The sequence below is a fragment of the Nicotiana sylvestris genome, chromosome 2, assembly GCF_000393655.2.
Source record: "Nicotiana sylvestris chromosome 2, ASM39365v2, whole genome shotgun sequence".
Taxonomy (NCBI): domain Eukaryota; kingdom Viridiplantae; phylum Streptophyta; class Magnoliopsida; order Solanales; family Solanaceae; genus Nicotiana; species Nicotiana sylvestris.
In genome coordinates, this window is record NC_091058.1 from 154,720,065 (window position 1) to 154,737,347 (window position 17,283).

Genomic DNA, 17,283 nt, shown 5'->3' on the forward strand with positions numbered 1-17,283 from the left:
TTCGCAGAAGGTCTTCAATAATACTCTTCTTCTGTTATTCTTTACAGCTCCCACCCCCACCCCCAGCTCCCTAGACCCCAACCTACCACCCTTCCTGCTCTTACCCATTTTGTCGCATACAATGTTCCCCTATATTATATATGTTCGAAGAAAAACATTTTCCTTCTTACCAAACACAGCCTAATTTGCATCAGCAATCAGGTGATCACGTATGATTCAATATACTAACAACACAATCCTAAAGCGCACAAGTACATGGTTCCCTTATTTTACGAAGAAAAGAAACCAAGTATATCATAATCAAGCATAAAAATGCTTATTAAGTTTTGTTAGGGCAACATATGCCTCTTGGGAAAACGATACATACAAAAAAAGAGTCAGTGGTGCAATGTAACAAGCAGAAAGCCAATAACAAGATAATCATGTGCCCAGGGCCAGCATGTCTTCTGCTTTTCAGGAAGAAAAATCAGAAGCCAGAAACTTCATACCTCTCCATAAGCTTTACTCGTTCAAAGATAAGTGACCTTAGCCCCAAAGATTTTGGTTAAAGAAAATAAAACTGAGGGGCTGCATGAGGAAGTAGAATCAAAATTCCCCATGCCTGTGAAATAACCACGACAGAGGAACAACATAACATAAAAGGAAAAGAAAACACTTATCCCCGACAAAACAAAATTCATATCCCAACAAAATCAAGCTGCCAGCTTAAATGACAGTATAATTCTTTTCCCCATTTTGTTCTCGTTTATTGTGTGTCTATTTCCTGATACGTCATTGCCATCGGCAACAGTAATGACTATACTCATTGATTGCTTGAAGAAGCACAATTGCTTGGCTGCACATGCTGAGCACCAGCTTGTCCACCCATCTCGTTGCCAAACTGCTCAGACGGAATATGCTTCGGCAGTTCCGTGTATTAGAGTCTTATCATCAAATGCAACACGTTGGAGATTTTCTGCTAGAAAATCAGGACTAGACTTTTGTGGAGATTGAGGACCTGCCATGGTTGAATTCTGAACTGATGGTGGTATGAGCCAACGATTCCAGTCATTTCTCCGCCTTAACTTTTCGCCCTACAATGCAAGGAAGAAAACTTTTAAAACCCTAACAGTTAAGAGGCAAATACTACCAAAGTACTTTTATACTAAATTACTAATATTCTTAAAACCATTCTCCTAGTTCTGAAGCATTAAGCACCTAAATAGGCCCATGCAAGAGGGTAGATGCAAATAATACCCAAGTATTTTCATGGGAAAAAAAAAGTTAACAGAAAAATTGCTCAACTCTTTTTTTTTTCTTTTTTTTTTTGTATGATAACCAAGAAATCCCTGAGGGGCAATGGCGCGCATGTTCAAAACTCGGTGGTTTAAGCAAATTCCTAAGTCTGAAGCACTAAATATCTCAATCAGCCTAGGCATCAGCAGAAAGACACTATATTATTCAAACAGCACCTGTGAACAAGGATGATTTACAAACCAATATTTTGTTTCTAGCAGGACCTATTCCGAAGAATGTGGTGGACTTTGTATAAGGAAATTGAATACTTGAAACCATTCACAAGGGTATCAGGCACTAGGTCTACTTAAGATTCCATGTTCACATCTCTAAGGTCTCTAATAAGTGATCATTGATGCATTTAAGTTTCCATTCTTTTAGAACACAAGCACTTTGCCAAAAACTCAAATATAACATAGAATTCCTTTTATGTTTACCAAAGAAAGTGGAAACTAAAGGTCTATAAAGACCACAAACCATAGAAGGGATACCTGCACTTCTACAGCAGTAGAGGACCTCATAACGTCCAGTATCAGTTGTATATTATCAGTTAGCTGCATTACCTGCAAAAATGGCTGAAAATAAGCTTTTTTACAGCAAATAAAGTTACCGCATAGAGTGGTTAAGGCACGCATGTAAGTGGAGGCCACACTGAGATAAAATCAAGAAACATGGATCTGAAAGGATATCCAAAGACTTTTCCCTCCGCCTTCACTCAACCCAAAAGATTTATCATCCACCTTATACCACTTCAGTCACAGCAATAAGGACATAGAGAAGTGAGAACTATCACAAACACATGATTATACATATAAAACAGCAGATTGAACTAAAACCTACAGTCAAGTGCTAACTCCCTAAAATGAGAAACAGATTAGAATCCTTTATAGTATCTTAGAATATAAACTATTTAGTGCACAAGCATGTCAGAAAATTTGAGCTAGTGTTATCTAGTGTTTGAAAAAGCGATCGCTTCGTCGCTTTAAGCGCAAAGCGACAAGGCATCGCTTTTCCCAGAGAGAGGCGACTCGACCGTGTGAAGCTCACGCTTCAGTGGACAAATCGACAAAGCGACGAAGCAACAAAAGCGATAAAGCAATCGCATCTGTTAAAAAATCGCAGCTGGGCAAGAAGATTGGGTCTGTTTGTAAATTATACAAAACAGACCCCTAAGCTCGCTTCTGTAATTCCTCGACAAAATAGAGACCCCTTCTCTCTTCTTCATCGACAAAACTAGGGTTTCCAGGTAATTTTCTTCTTCTCATTTTTTTCTTTCTTCTTCTTGTTCCCGTCCGGATGCTCCTATTTTTTCTTTATTTTTCCTTCTTTCTTCCTTCTTCTTCTTCCTTATTCTTTTTTTTTTCTTCTGAGTTCTGACCGGTCGCTGGAATCCAGCGCTGGTTTGATTCTTCTGCTTCCTTTTTCCTTGTTTCTTCCATTATTTATATATGTTATATTTTTCAGTTTTTTTTATTTTGTTAGTGCATATTTCAATATATAAAATTAATTATTATATATATGTTATATTTTCAGTTTATTTGATTAATTTTATATGTATTTCATTTTAGAAAATTCATTATTATTTATATATATTATATGTATTTTCAGTTTATTTGATTATGTATTTTCTTATATCTTAATAGGGATTTCATATATATATATATATGTTATATTTTAGTTTATTTGATTTTTTTAATGTGTATTTCAGTTTATAAATTAATTATTATATATATGTTATATTTTCAGTTTGATTAATTTTAAAATGTATTTCAGTTTATAAATTAATTATTATATATATTATATGAAATTTTAAGAATTGATGAAGCCTTCGCTTTTGAAGCGAGGGGAGCCCCTGTCGCTTTTTTGCACTTTGCGCTCTCAAAAACACTGGTGTTATTTCTCACTATAAATAGTTGTGTCTTGTATTCCATTTTCGTCAAGTCATCAATGCGACATACATCTCCTCACTTCTCTTATTTTCTGACATATTTAGACAACCCTTCGTATGATTCTCAGCAGTCAATAACTTCGAGCAAATATTATACTGATATTTCAATTTATACTCCCTGGGCAACAAAAGTTCAAGAAAAGTAGGGCCACCCATAACCATCAAGAAACGTACTGACTGTTGGATCATCTTGTAGATGAGAAGAAGAACAACAACAACAACATACCCAGTATAATCCCACATAGTGGGGTCTGCGGAGGGTAGTGTGTACGCAGACCTTACCCCTATTTTGTGGAGATAGAGAGGATGTTTCCAATAGAACTTCGGCACAGGAAAGTATAAGCATCACATTAATGAAAAGAAAAAAGAAAAGAAAAGAAAAACAAGAAGGGACAACACTGAGAAGACATGTAAAAGCAGCATAAATAACAAGAAAATAGTAATATGACCGAAAATGCAAGAAATGACAGGTAGTCACATTGTAGCTGAGAGCATCAACAAATTGCACTCCATAACCATTCCATCAAAAAGGCAATCACTCATCATTGCCCAGTTTGTAACATAAAATGTAGAACATTGGTGAAACCAGGAATTTCATATGCAAACAGTCTTTTTTTTTGCTGACATGACTTTCTACTCACAGATAAGTTTCAATGTGGTATAACATAAACTCGAAACTATTGTGAGCAGATATAAATACCATGCGAAATTTCACCCACTTTCTAGTTAAATCTTTTGAAACAACTTTCGCATCTTCTCCTTCCAAAAAGATAAGGTAAAGAATTAAACTTCCAATTTGAATATTCATTCAATTAATTAACTCCTTCACAAAATCACAGCTCTCTTATCTTCTCCTACAAAACATGTTCAGGGAAGATTAGAGTTTTTGTAAGAAATAGAAGACTCCTTTTATCAGCACCTTTGTTTACAATGCTCATTATCAGCACCTTTGTCTCCTCTTTCTCCCCGTGTTTTTAAAAGCTCAAAAAAGGTGAAAAAGCGACAAGGTGCATGGAGAGAAGCTCACTATTTAAGAAAACTATAAAGTATCAAACATCTAAGAGAGTAGTAAAAATAAAATGGAATTAAAAAAACTACTTTCGACATCCATTGTACAATAATGATGATTCTTAATCCAACTCCTCAAAGGAGAGATTCCAAAAAAAAAGACCGAAATCACTTTGTACGCCATTGTTTGAAGCAAACTTCTCTAAAGCATGACTTACGCATGAAGCAATAACCCTTTGCTTCACATTGATTCATTGTTTCATAGTTTTTAATAGCGCTACTTCCACCTAATTGTTAGCCTTCAATAAATTTAACCCATCTTCAAGAAAACCCGCCTCTGCTCTGCGTACCTCCAATTTTTCCTAGACTTTCTTGCATTATCCAGGTTAAAACATTTTTGTTCTTCCCTTTAAAACACAAAGAACTTGATGCTACCTACACCACAGAAATCACCTCTCTTGTATCACTATAAGTATTCCTGCCTTCTTCACCCCTTTCTGAAAGCAATAAACCCTTGAATTAACCTAAAGAGTCACATTTGAAAGATTCGCACGCATAGCTATAACTTCCACACTCTTTGCGCGTGACTTTTTTACATAACCTTGTTCATCTGATTGGTCTTGAGTACTTAGGATCCCTTTTGCACTCAAAACACATTCTGTCTACCTGCTACTCACCACAGCTACTTGTTTTAAGACACATCCTAATATCTACTATCAATCATAAGAATGTGGGATCGGCAGATAAAAACCATCTGTAAAGGGAATAAGAACTTCAGAATCAACCAACCATTAACAACTATAGACTCCACAAATAACAGAATAACCTGTAAAGCTAAGTATTCAAATTATGCATATGCTGACATGCATAGTACCCTGAATAACTCTACTTATAATGACTGTGATCAAGTACTGCGCCTACCCTAAATGGCTTGCCCTACAAGCAATAAGAATAAATAAGGGGATGGACATCTAGCCTAGTGAAGAAACAATCACGTCATGGAACAAATGACAGAAAAAGCAGAACCAATGGTTTAATGAAATTATTACATCAGCGCGCACTTACATGATAATATATTAACCAAGAGTGTGCATGAAAGCACAGTATGGTGGTCACTGACCTCTTGCTAGAATCACTCAATTTCAAAACACAAATCTGTTAACCACTTTCCATGAGCTCAAGAGTTCATTATATAATTTAAGGACGCTGATGTAGCTTGACACATTTACCGCAACAACAAATTACTAACTACTGATGAAATCGATTGCAATGCCAGAGATTCAGTCCAACCACATATCACTATACCAGCCAGCCTTCAAATGACCAAAATTAGAACAGCTTTGTGCAAAAAATACAGCATTTAAATCAACAACCAACAACAGCATGCGTATAAAACTTCATATACACTTAAGACATGCTTACTACAAAACGAATCATAGCTGCAATCAGCAAGCCTATACATCCAGAGATACTGCTTCTTTCTCCAAATATCATTCTATTATCCAGTCAAAAGGGTCAAAACTATGCAGGGATATTTTCTCCCTAAGGAAGAAGTTAGAAGTTCACATTAGTTTTAGTTTACTTTCTTTTTCTTCCCCATAATACTCTTAAGAGGGGAAGAAAACAACATTGATAAGAGAGATAGAAACAGAGAGGCCTCTTGTTTGAGGAAAAGATATCATTGGCGCTTCCTAACCCCTAAAAAGGAGCTAAGGTCATCAACCAGGCTCAGAAACATTGTTAACAGTTGCCGACAACAACATGAATTAAGCTATGGAGATGCATTTTCAAAAGAATGAGCTACTCGTACACCAGAAAATATCAGCCAAGCACTAAGGATTCAAGCAAACACATATGTACTAACAGAACTCCCCTTACAAGAAATGACATTTAATTCAAACCAACTCACTTTCTTGAAGCCTGCTATTAGCGTAACGGGAACCCATCCATGTTCATCCATGTTCCGTCGCAAGAACGTATCCTTAATTAAATTTTCATCACTACAGCAAAATATAGGGACAAGAAGAGTTTAGAATACCAATACATTTATGGCAGCTACTAAATAGGAGCAATTACAAGCAAATAGAACAAAGAAGTGTCTACCTGAAATAATAATCTATCTGGTTCACTATTTTGGTTTGCATCTGGGGATCTGGAACATGAAAGAAGAAAGGTGGCACAGGAGAAAGCATAGGCATTCTAAATGAATCAGGCAGTGGACCTGGAAAATAATATACAGGTGCAACTTCTGCATATTGGTTAAAGTATCAGTAGAGAGACAAAATGGGCTAAGTAACTCAGCAAAATAACTCAAGAAGTAACACATCTCACCAGGGTAAACCATAGGAGCTCGATAGGGCTGCACAGGCATGTGTGGAGGTATAAAAGGTGGAGAAGTATGAGGTGGGCCTCCCATAAATGGCCTTGCTGGAACTCTATGTGGCTGCATGGGCGCATCCCTATTCCCCCAACCTCTGTGGGGTTTCCAATCCTGATTTCCACGTTCCTGATCACGCCTACCCCCATAACCATGATTATAAGTGCCATCTCCATGGGAGTGTGGACCAACATTGCCTCTCCTGTTTGAGGTTCGTTGATGTTGGTGCTCATTTCCACCATGTGATTGAGATCCAAATCCTCCCGACTGTCCACCATCCCTATGACTAGTATCCTTTGAAGAAGACTCAGCACCAAAATTTCCTGACTTCCCAGAATTATTAGTTACTATTTCCACCTCAGAACCCTGCGCCTGTTGCTGAGGAAAACCTCCATTGGCTGATGCATTATGGTTTGAATAGCCACCTCCTCGCTTCATAGACCTTTGGCGGGTGGGACCAACATGGTTCGAAATTAAATTAGGGTTTGCATTATTAGTATTAGCTTGCCTATGAGAAGACGATGTCATTTCCGTGCCCTACAAATCCACACATTTACATATACATGAGCTTTTAGAACTACCGTGGATTATTAACTCATAAGTATATGACACACACAAAATAAAACAACGAAAACTGAGAATCAGAGTGCAGATAGAGCAAAAACAACAATAACTACTATGCCTCGATCCTAATGTAGTTGGGATCGGCTATATTAATCCTCAATATCCATTTCATTCCAAAAATCAGTTAGAGCAATGTATACAGAAAAGCAGCATTGATGAATGGGGTTTTAATAACCTGTGATACGGAAACTGATCCGTCAGAGAGAGCTTTGAGTGAATCAGAAGATGGCGATTTAGGTGAAGCCTTAGTGGACTCAGAGAGAGCAGGCCAAGAGACAGCACCCATAACTGGACTGACCTCAGCTACGCCATTTGACGGTTTACTCCAAGCCTGCTTTTTAGACACATTGTTGTTGCTATTATCAGAGCTCTCAAGCTGACCTTCTGTAGCAGCACTACCAGCTGTAGCCACGTCATCAGAAAGCGAATAATCAGAGTGAACGATTTGCTCAGAAGACGCAGGAGGAGAAAGTGAAGGTGGAGGAGGTGAAGAGGAAGCCGCCGCCGCCACGGTGGATTCTGATTCGCCACTGCGAACAATCTGCGTCCAAGTCGAGGAAACGCCACGCGCAGCGGCTGATGATCGCCGATACTGTGGGCTGTTTAGACCACCGGCGCCGGTGCCGGTGTCTGGGTTAGTATTCCGGTGAGAATGATGAGCCTGAGCCGGAGTTGGAGCCGCTGTAGCCATCAAAACTAGGGTTTCTTTCTGTTAATCCAAACGCTTCCAAAAATAAAAAGTAATCTCCCAAAATCGAAGTAATTAGTCTCTACACTTGAAAATCCGTTAGTTGATTGACTATCCTAAAATAAATAAACCGATCAAAATTTTCTACACAGAGAGTGAGAGATTAAGCAGATAAGTACTATATAGAATCAGAGAAATCGATAAATGCAAGTAAAACGTTAAGAGAGTATAACTGACAAAAAATCAAAAGCCGCAAAAGAAGGTGATTTCGACGATCACTCGGCTTGCACAGAGAGACGAGTTCTCTCTCTCTCCTCTCCTCTCCTTTCTGTTTCTCTCTCTAACTATTGCTTAGCAGTAGAGAAAAGCGACTTACAGAATTACGTATAAAACTACGAAATTACCCTAGTGTGAAAAAGGCAGTTTCGTTTGATTGGTCCAAGCTGGCAATTATTTCATCACTACTTAATTTCATTGGATTGTGACTTTAATTACCTACCTTTCCTTTTTTATATATACCCATGAATCACTAAATTCTTAGCACGAAGAATCTGGTGATCCTTTTCGTTATCGAGCCGAATCTAAAAATTTCGTTATTTTTTATTTTGGTAATTCAGCAATAGAGTTCCATATAGATTTTGATATATTTGATTTAATTTTTAACACAAATATATATATATATATATATATATTGATCGACTTTTATACTTTTAAAATCTAAAAATTACTATTTATATCTATATATTATTATAAAAACATGAATATAGTGTCGGTTTACAAAAATAACCTTATAATATTAAGTATAATAACTCATAATAAAAGTACATAACCGAAATTCTAAATCTATCTATAATTAAAAGCATGCGATAAAAGCCCCTCATTAAGCCAAGTGTCACTATGCAAGCACGACACATGTCACATTCAGACAAGACTCCTACATATTAGGAATAAACTAACGAAGTACAATCTTAATTACATTAGGTATTTTCGATAGAACTTATTTACTCAAAAAAAAATTGCAAAATTCTTCTAAAACCGCCGGTAAAGATTGTCTTCGAATTAATTAATTTAAATTTGTTTAAAATCATTAAATGAATGATTTTTTGCATTTATTCCAAAACCGCCGCTGAAGATTCCTGCGTTTATTTATTAATTTAAATTTGTTTAACAAGCCTTAATTGAACGTGGGTAAAACAAAAAAATCGTTCAAACTTCCAGTAATATATCTAAATTAAATTTATTTTAATTATTTTTAAACAAACGTGACCGGAATCGTTTTACTCCACAAAATTTGGTAAACAAATTTTAACTTCAATTAACCCTAAATTTTATCTGCAAAGTCACGTTTTCTCTCTGCAAAGTCACCTTATTTTGAACTGTCAAACCCACGATTTACTATATTGGGTATCAACTGCTCAAAGCTCAAAATATATATTTCTTCCACATGTACAACTGCTTCAATTCTAATGTTCGTTCTTCTACCAAGATTTCAACAAAAATTACGAATTACCCAAAAGATGGCCGCTAACAATGATTTCATCAAGGATATAACTATATCAAAGATGCAATGGAAGTTGAAAGTTCGCGTTGTCCGTATGTGGGAAAAACCGGATCGTTTTAATCCTGGCTCTATATTCTCCATTGAATTGGTTCTACAAGATGAAAAGGTATTTTTATTATGTTATTGGCTTGCTAATTCCTTTCTGCTATTCGAAATTTAAATGTCAATATCCATAGATTTGTTTTGCTCTTCCAGATTTAAATGTCAATATCCAAACATTTATTTTGCTTTTCCAGATTTTTATAGGAATATTTCGTTTAGTTCGAACTATAAAACAAGTTTATTACCAATGCTCAGCTTTATATCCCGTATACATGTGGATAATTTGTAGGTGTTGTTTTTCTTTGATAATTGCACGCAATTAATTATTTGTACATCAGGGACATGCTTATGGAATCAGATTGAAGGAAAGAAGACCATATTAGTATTTGTTGACGCTTATAATCTAGATTAAGGTAACACCTTTTGAAAAGGGTGAACCGGATGTGAGGATATTTCCTTGTTCAATTCATTCATCCTTGGATAAGTTACACAGTTAAGTATAAAAAAAAAACAAAGGAAGAACAGCAAGCAATCAGAAAAAGAAAGTTTAAGAAGAAGTTCTTCATAAAACTCAGTATCACAATCTTCAACTCAAACAAAATTCTCAAAAGGATTTCCCTCTCAATATCCTTTTCGATTTCTTGCTTGATCGCGTATTTGCATGCGCGTTGACATATTTAAGTAATTTCTGCTCCACTGTATCCTTATTTTAACTTTGCTAGATGTCTCGAGTCTACATTGCTAAAAACAAGTGATTTTCTTAAGCATGTTTTATAAACATTTGCATGACTTGCAAATCTGCTTTTTTTGTATTTTTTATAAACATTTACATGACTTGCAAATCTGTTTTTTTGTGGAATTAGTGTCACTAATTAAATTGTTTAACTCTACTGTTTAAAACTAAAGCTAATATAAATACTAAACTATACAAATTTGTAATATCTTTCCTTTATTGTAATTTCTTTGTAGGGCGATCGTATACATGCTTTTATTGGCAAGTCTGTTTTGCATATTTTCAACAAAAAAAATTAATGAGCTTGGATTATATCTTATGGCGAACTTTATCGTCTGCCAAAACAAGGAGAGGTTCAACACCACAAAACATAGATTGATGCTGACGTTTACTCAACGGACAACAGTGGCTGAAACAATTGATCCACTTTTTCCAATGAATATCTTTGAGCTGCGACCATATCATCAATTGATAAATAAAGTTGATGTCAACGAGAGTGAATTATTTGGTAATATTTGTGTTTATTTTAATTAATTTTTACATATTTTTTTTAATAGATTGATGCTAATTATTTTTACATCTTTAATATTCTTTAGATGTTATCGGAGAAATTGTCAATTTTAGTGAGGTACAAACGCAAAAACAAGGTGAAATTACTAGGAAGTATATGGATATCGAACTAGAAGATGATGAGTAAGAATAAACAGACAACTATCTATTAAATACATATTTTTCATAAATACATATACTGAACATTATACACTACTTCTATTTCACAGGAGGAACAAGTTATCTGCTACATTCTGGGGGGAATTTGTTGATCAAGTTATACCTCACATTTTAAGTTCTAACAACCAGCCTATTATTGTTGTTATGCAGCTCATAAAAGCGCATAAATTTCAAGGTAACATGCAACTATTAAATTTCACTTAACTTTTTGAAAGTTATTCATCACATGTTACATATAATTATTTTTTCCCAGATTCATATTCTGTGCGCAACACTTGGAATACATCAAAGTTGTGGATTAATCCTACTTTTCCTCAATCTGAAGAGTTTAAACACGGTTAAATATATTTTAATAATGTATCTACACTCATATCTATCTTTTGATGTATATTTCTAATTGTAATCCTCATTTATACATATAGATTACTTTCTGTTCGAGATAGTTGCTCTGAGAGGCTTACTCAAACCATCTCTCAACAAAGTTTCTCTGTTTCGGATGAGTTACAGAAGGGCATTGCTGAAGTTAAAACAATTGCCCAATTAGTCCAGTCGATGCAAGTGAGTTCACTCTTTTTATCTTCTTTCTTTGATTTTTCAGAAGACCATCTTTTCTATTTATTTTCTTCTGATATTTAAGTCATCGGTTATCCTATTTTACTGCATTAAAATTCCATTATACAATTATAAAATAATGACTTTTTATATGATTGGTACTCCATTTGCATAAATATGTAGAGTTGAAATAATGTTAGTTGTTATAATATTGGATGGAACACATGTCACTTATGTTTGTTCAATGTAATCGTTGGCCCAGATTGTAGTTTCTTTCTTCATATTAATGCACACAAGGGAAATATCACTAACCACTCTTATCAGTTTGTTGATCTCTTTGCATTCTTAAGACTACCAGCTTTAGCAGTCGAATTAATTTGGGTGGCGCGATCAAACAAATTTTAGATTTAAGAGTCTTTCATCTTTTAAAGACAGTGTAGGTAGTCTGAACAGCGTCTGTTGCCATGTCGAGCCCTTTGGTTGCCATTTTTTCTGCCTCTTACTATATATTTTTTCAAATTAAGTAAAATAACATTAATTTGCTTTTACTATTTATAAAGGAAATAATATTGCTCTTATCTTTATATGAGTCATGCCAACTATATATTTTTATGATTAATTAACTAATTATATACTTTTGTTATTTTAGAGGCTGAGCTAACAAACGATGAACTAAAGAATCGTTGTCTACAAAAGTTGGAAAATTTGTTGAAAGGTTGCGGAAGAACGTTATACGATTTTCCAAAGACCGGTTTTCAATGAAGAAGAAGTTGACAACACCAATAGACTAATATGTGAAGAACTGCGTTATAATAGGTGCTCTTTGTCTAAAGAACATGAACAATTATTGGTTAAATTGACAAGTGAGCAAAAGTTAGTCTATGACAGAATTATCAAATCAGTTAATGAGGACAAAAGTGGATTTTTCTTTTTATATGGTCATGGAGGAACCGAGAAGACATTTATTTGGAGGACTTTGTCATCTGCCATCAGATGTAAAGGAGATATTGTGTTAACAATTGCATCAAGCGGAATTGCGTCTCTTTTGTTACCAGGAGGACGAACAACTCATTCTAGATTTGCAATCCCACTCAATGCAACTGAAGATTCAACATGTAATATCAAACAAGGTACTCCTTTATCAAAATTGATTGTCAAAACAAAGTTAATTATTCGGGATGAAGCACCAATGATGCATAGATATTGTTTTGAAGCTCTAGACAGAACTCTAAGAGATATTCTTAGATTTAAAGATGCATCCAATTTAGATCGTCCATTTGAAGGAAAACCCGTTGTTCTTGGTGGTGACTTTAGACAAATACTTCCAGTCATTCCAAAAGGTACTAGACAAGATATTGTTAATGCTACCCTTAATTCTTCATATTTGTGGAATCACTGTCAAGTCTTAAAGCTAACAAAAAATATGAGGTTGGAAGAAAATCAGGTGGATTCACATTTGAATGATCTAAGATAATTTTCTGATTGGATTTTAGCAATAGGTGATGGTATAATTGGAAATTCTGTTGATGGTATCGATAAAGTTCACATCCCTGATGATCTTATCATCAATAATTGTGACGATTCAATTTGTGCGATTGTGGAAAGTACATATCCGGATTTTTTAAGTCATTGCAGTGATATAACATACCTGGAACAAAGAGGAATTCTTGCTCCCACTCTTGATATGGTTGAATCAATCAACGAATACATGGTTTCGGTAAACAATAGTCAACCAAAAATATTTTTTAGTTCTGATACAATTTGCATGTCAGACGATGCTTTTACAGGTTTGGAACACGTACATACACCTGAATTTCTAAACACTATTAAGTGTTATGGAATTCCAAATCATGTTATCACTTTGAAAGTGGGTGTCCCAGTGATGTTATTGAGAAATATAGACCCATCTTCAGGGCTATGTAATGGAACAAGATTAATCATCACTAGACTGGGAAATCGGGTTATTGAAGCAAAAATTTTATCGGGAAATATGGCTGGACAAAAGGTCTTCATTCCGAGAATGTCATTAACTCCATCTGATGCAAGAATACCTTTTAAGTTCCAACAAAGACAATTTCCAATAGTTGTATCATTTGCAATGACGATAAACAAAAGTCAAGGACAATCTTTATCGCATGTTGGGTTATATTTGAAAAAATCGGTGTTCACACATGGCCAGCTTTACATTGCTCTATCACGGGTTACAAAAAGAAAGGGATTAAAGATTTTGGTTTATGACGATGATGGAGAAATTTCAAATGAAGCGATAAATGTGGTTTACAAAGAGGTTTTCCGTAATTTACTTGGATAATGAAAGGAAATCTGATACCTTTTAGCCAACTTTTTGTTCTCATGCATCTGTCTTTTGGAAAACCATATTGCAAATAATCTTCAGAAACAATACTTGCCAACTTCAATAGGTATGGTTAACTGCGATCATATGTTTTATTTTTTAAAATTGTCTATTTGTTTTTAAACACATTGATTATATTGCTTCTACGACATGTTGGTGTTGACAGTTGCTGCTGTGAAAGTTATTAATACTCGATCATGTGCCGGAAACAAACTTCCAAAGCAGGCATGTCATTTAGCTTCCTCGACTATGCATCTCGGTTCAATTTAAACGTAAGTTTCTACCTTTCATTTTAATATCTTCTTATTAATTTAGTTGTGATAGCCGAAATTAACAGCTTTCATTTTTCTGTCATTTGGATGATAAAACATTATATTCTCCACATAAAGCATTTCAGCAATTCTTATTATCTGAGAAGAGCAATTGTAATTGTAAAAGCCAACAATCATCTTGGACAGCATGGGATCATTCGAAAACACATCCATTTATGCACCTGTTTTTGTTAACTTACCATCCTCATCAAGGGAAACAAGCGCAAACAACAGATGCAGGCCTTTAAGTAGACTTTCAGTTGTTGTACTCTACATGAAGTAAAAGTGCATCAAGTATTTAATCCCTTGAGTAAGAGCACGACATTTGCTATATTTTTCCTTTTTATTTCAGTAACTGTCTTATCTTACAAATTGTTAATGTAGCTATGTGCAGTGTATAACAGGAAGCACTTTCCATTCGTTGTTTGTCCTGATCGAGCAGAACTTTGGTTTTCAGACGTCGTGGATATGGGAGCGACCATCAATGACTCGGTTCCTTTCCGAGGTTTGTAACACTGAATCTTAACTTTATAGAATTTATCGTAGTAACATTATAAAATATGTATCATTAACCATATTGGAAGAAATCAAGTTGCTTAAGTTTTATGTTATCTATATAGTGTAATTATTTCTTCATACAAATTTATTACAGTTTTGTATGGTAGCCAACTTTTGCCACATATCGTCAAATTATATTTAGTTACTTAAGATCGAAAATACAAAACCAGCGCTAATTAAGGCGATATTTCCAATATAGCCTTAATATTTTCTTATCGATTTTATTGAAGTATCTAATTGCCTACTAGCTCAAACTAAGGCTACACAAGGTGGAGCCAACAAGATGAATAGGTTATTGAAAAGGATATATTACCAGATGGTCCTTGTGGAGAGGAGGAATCATATGATAAATAAAATTACCAGGAATAACACAGTGTAAATAACAAAGGTAAGGGCAACAAATAGTAGAAAGAAAGACAGGAGATGAGGAGAATATAGATTAAGATTACAGTTGTCAAAAAGGAGATGATGGATGGGAAGTGCAGAAGAATTTGAATACTAATCCTAAAAAATATTTACCTCCAGATTAACCTAATATACCTGTTGAAAAACAGGTTGGAGAAACAGGAATATTGGTGGAGCTTGCAGAGGGACAAACTGTGATGTTGCAGACAGAAGCTGAAACTGTGAAGGCCAATTTAGGTGCCTCAGTTCTATTGATTCATGTGATAATACAGAAGCAGGAGCAGCACGTACTGACCAAAAATTTGTTGCAGCAGTAAACAAACTTCATGACAAAAACAATACAGTCATAGTTCCAACAGGTATGCAGCAGCAGTTAGTTGACCCAATGTCAGTCAGAGGCAACAATCATGTTGGACAGAACCGTCTGTCAATTTCATGATCGAAGTAAACCTCATTTGTATTATTTTAAATTTGTAGGTCGCTAATGAAGATAATTTGTTGATCGATATTGCAAACTCATCAGCCAACATAGGTATATCTATTGCCGCAACAGTGATCCATGAAGATTTGAATACACACTTATATGGAACTAAGATGAAGAGATTATTTAAATACCTTATGTAATTTGGATGCTAAAAACTGAACGTCATTTGTATTTTTTATATTTGTAGGTCTGTAATGAAGATAACGAGTTTATCGATATTGCAAACACATCAGCCAACATATGTATATCTATTGCCGCAACAGTCGTCGAAGAAGATTTGAATGCACGGTTATATGGAATTATGCTCAACACTGTATTTAAAATACAGAAATCAACTTTACTTATTGCATATGTAATAGTTGGAGAAATCAAACACATTCTTATAAGTTATTTTATTAGTTAAATTGTTATGAACAACATATTTTTAACTTTTCATGTGAAGAGGATTAAGGTTGTATATTTGCCAGACACTGTGACTGTACAAGTCGAGAATGCAGTTATCAACTTCTTCATCCATTTAGTAGAGCAACAAGATCAAATAGTCATATAACTTCATCCATATGCTTTGTTTAAGTGTTTCTGGCAGTTGAGTTCCAAGTCTATATTCAAATTAGTTCAACGACAGCTAAAGAAAAAATAAGCCTGAATAAGAATTCACTAAATCCTGCTCACATGTATCCAATTCTGAAATTGTAAATGAAAGCGTAATGCATTAGGATCGCACCATAACAATATATGACAGTCTAAAAGAGTCGTAGCTACCTTAGCTATTTAGTTATGTATATAATCTTCTTTATCAAACTGTGTGTTTCTGCTTTGCTTTTAACTACAAAACAATAACTAGACAGAAAAATAGCTGGAAAAAATTAAAGAAATTGCCACAGAAAAAACTGCCACACAACCTCTACCCATTTAACCCCCACATTCTGCCACTCCTACAGTAACAACAAATGCACATTCCAACCATCTCCTTAACAACTCCATCCACAAATCTTCCCCACTTACACACCATACCCACTTCCGCACTATTATCTTCCCATGATATTATAAAATCTGATGAAAAGGGAGACAGTAAAAGAAGAACAAGTGACAGAAAAACGAAAACTGATAAACTCCAAAGATATTACGTACAATTTATTTCTGGTAAATCTCGATAGCGTCATCTCTCTAAATTTTACTCGATAACAACGGTATGATCTTTATATCACTTTTTAATTTAGTATGTAGAAGTAGATTCGTGTTGTCAACTTATTAATATACTAACTTACATAAGCCTCTGTACCTAAATACTTATATTGTAATTAATATACTACCTTATAATATACTTCTTAGGTAAATAAATAGAATTAGCAACACAACTGTTATTTACAATACGTTTGTTTCTTTTTTTGAACAGAGTGGTTACATGGCTTGAATTGCTAAAACTTATGAAATTCCTATTTTACCTTTAATTTTCAGAATTGCTCGATCGATTTGTTTAACAATGTGTTCTGATGTCCTGTAACATTCGAAATAGCTTTAGCAAAGTTTTGTTTAATTTTTATAATTGTTAATTCTCAACTAATGAAGCTTTAAATCCAATATTGATGTTTGTGCTTCATTCAGCTTACAATGTCTATTCAAAATATTGTTTAC

At 34.7% G+C, this 17,283-nt stretch overlaps 2 protein-coding genes and 1 long non-coding RNA gene across 3 annotated transcripts; 2 read left to right on the forward strand and 1 right to left on the reverse strand.

The window, feature by feature from the left end:
• Window positions 1-292: 292 nt before the first annotated feature.
• On the reverse strand, window positions 293-8,271 carry LOC104229953 (la-related protein 1C-like). Its single transcript, XM_009782688.2, has 6 exons — window positions 7,408-8,271; window positions 6,563-7,145; window positions 6,335-6,479; window positions 6,141-6,231; window positions 1,767-1,838; window positions 293-1,073 (listed from the first exon to the last, which is right to left on the reverse strand). The coding sequence occupies exons 1-6, from the start codon at window positions 7,921-7,923 to the stop codon at window positions 885-887; spliced, it is 1,596 nt and encodes a 531-aa protein (XP_009780990.1). The 5' UTR covers window positions 7,924-8,271; the 3' UTR covers window positions 293-884.
• Window positions 8,272-10,527: 2,256 nt separating this feature from the next.
• On the forward strand, window positions 10,528-13,848 carry LOC104229952 (uncharacterized). Its single transcript, XM_070166799.1, has 7 exons — window positions 10,528-10,764; window positions 10,853-10,949; window positions 11,036-11,160; window positions 11,239-11,322; window positions 11,408-11,496; window positions 12,253-12,877; window positions 13,031-13,848. The coding sequence occupies exons 1-7, from the start codon at window positions 10,575-10,577 to the stop codon at window positions 13,846-13,848; spliced, it is 2,028 nt and encodes a 675-aa protein (XP_070022900.1). The 5' UTR covers window positions 10,528-10,574.
• Window positions 13,849-14,314: 466 nt separating this feature from the next.
• Window positions 14,315-15,447, forward strand: LOC138886411 (uncharacterized). The gene is made up of 3 exons (XR_011405134.1): window positions 14,315-14,511; window positions 14,586-14,706; window positions 15,314-15,447. It is a non-coding gene; the product is annotated as an uncharacterized lncRNA (long non-coding RNA).
• The last annotated feature ends 1,836 nt before the right edge of the window (window positions 15,448-17,283 follow it).

Excerpts from the sequence above, each read along its gene's own strand:
- LOC104229953 (XM_009782688.2), bottom strand. The coding sequence starts at position 7,923 with ATGGCTACAGCGGCTCCAACTCCGGCTCAGGCTCATCATTCTCACCGG. Across the intron at positions 6,480-6,562 it reads AGCTCCTATGGTTTACCCTG|AAGTTGCACCTGTATATTAT; the intron begins GTGAGATGTGTT and ends ACCAATATGCAG. Across the intron at positions 1,839-6,140 it reads TAATAGCAGGCTTCAAGAAA|GTAATGCAGCTAACTGATAA; the intron begins GTGAGTTGGTTT and ends CCATTTTTGCAG.
- LOC104229952 (XM_070166799.1), top strand. The coding sequence starts at position 10,575 with ATGGCGAACTTTATCGTCTGCCAAAACAAGGAGAGGTTCAACACCACA. Across the intron at positions 11,161-11,238 it reads AAAAGCGCATAAATTTCAAG|ATTCATATTCTGTGCGCAAC; the intron begins GTAACATGCAAC and ends ATTTTTTCCCAG. Across the intron at positions 11,497-12,252 it reads TTCGGATGAGTTACAGAAGG|GTTGCGGAAGAACGTTATAC; the intron begins GCATTGCTGAAG and ends ATTTGTTGAAAG.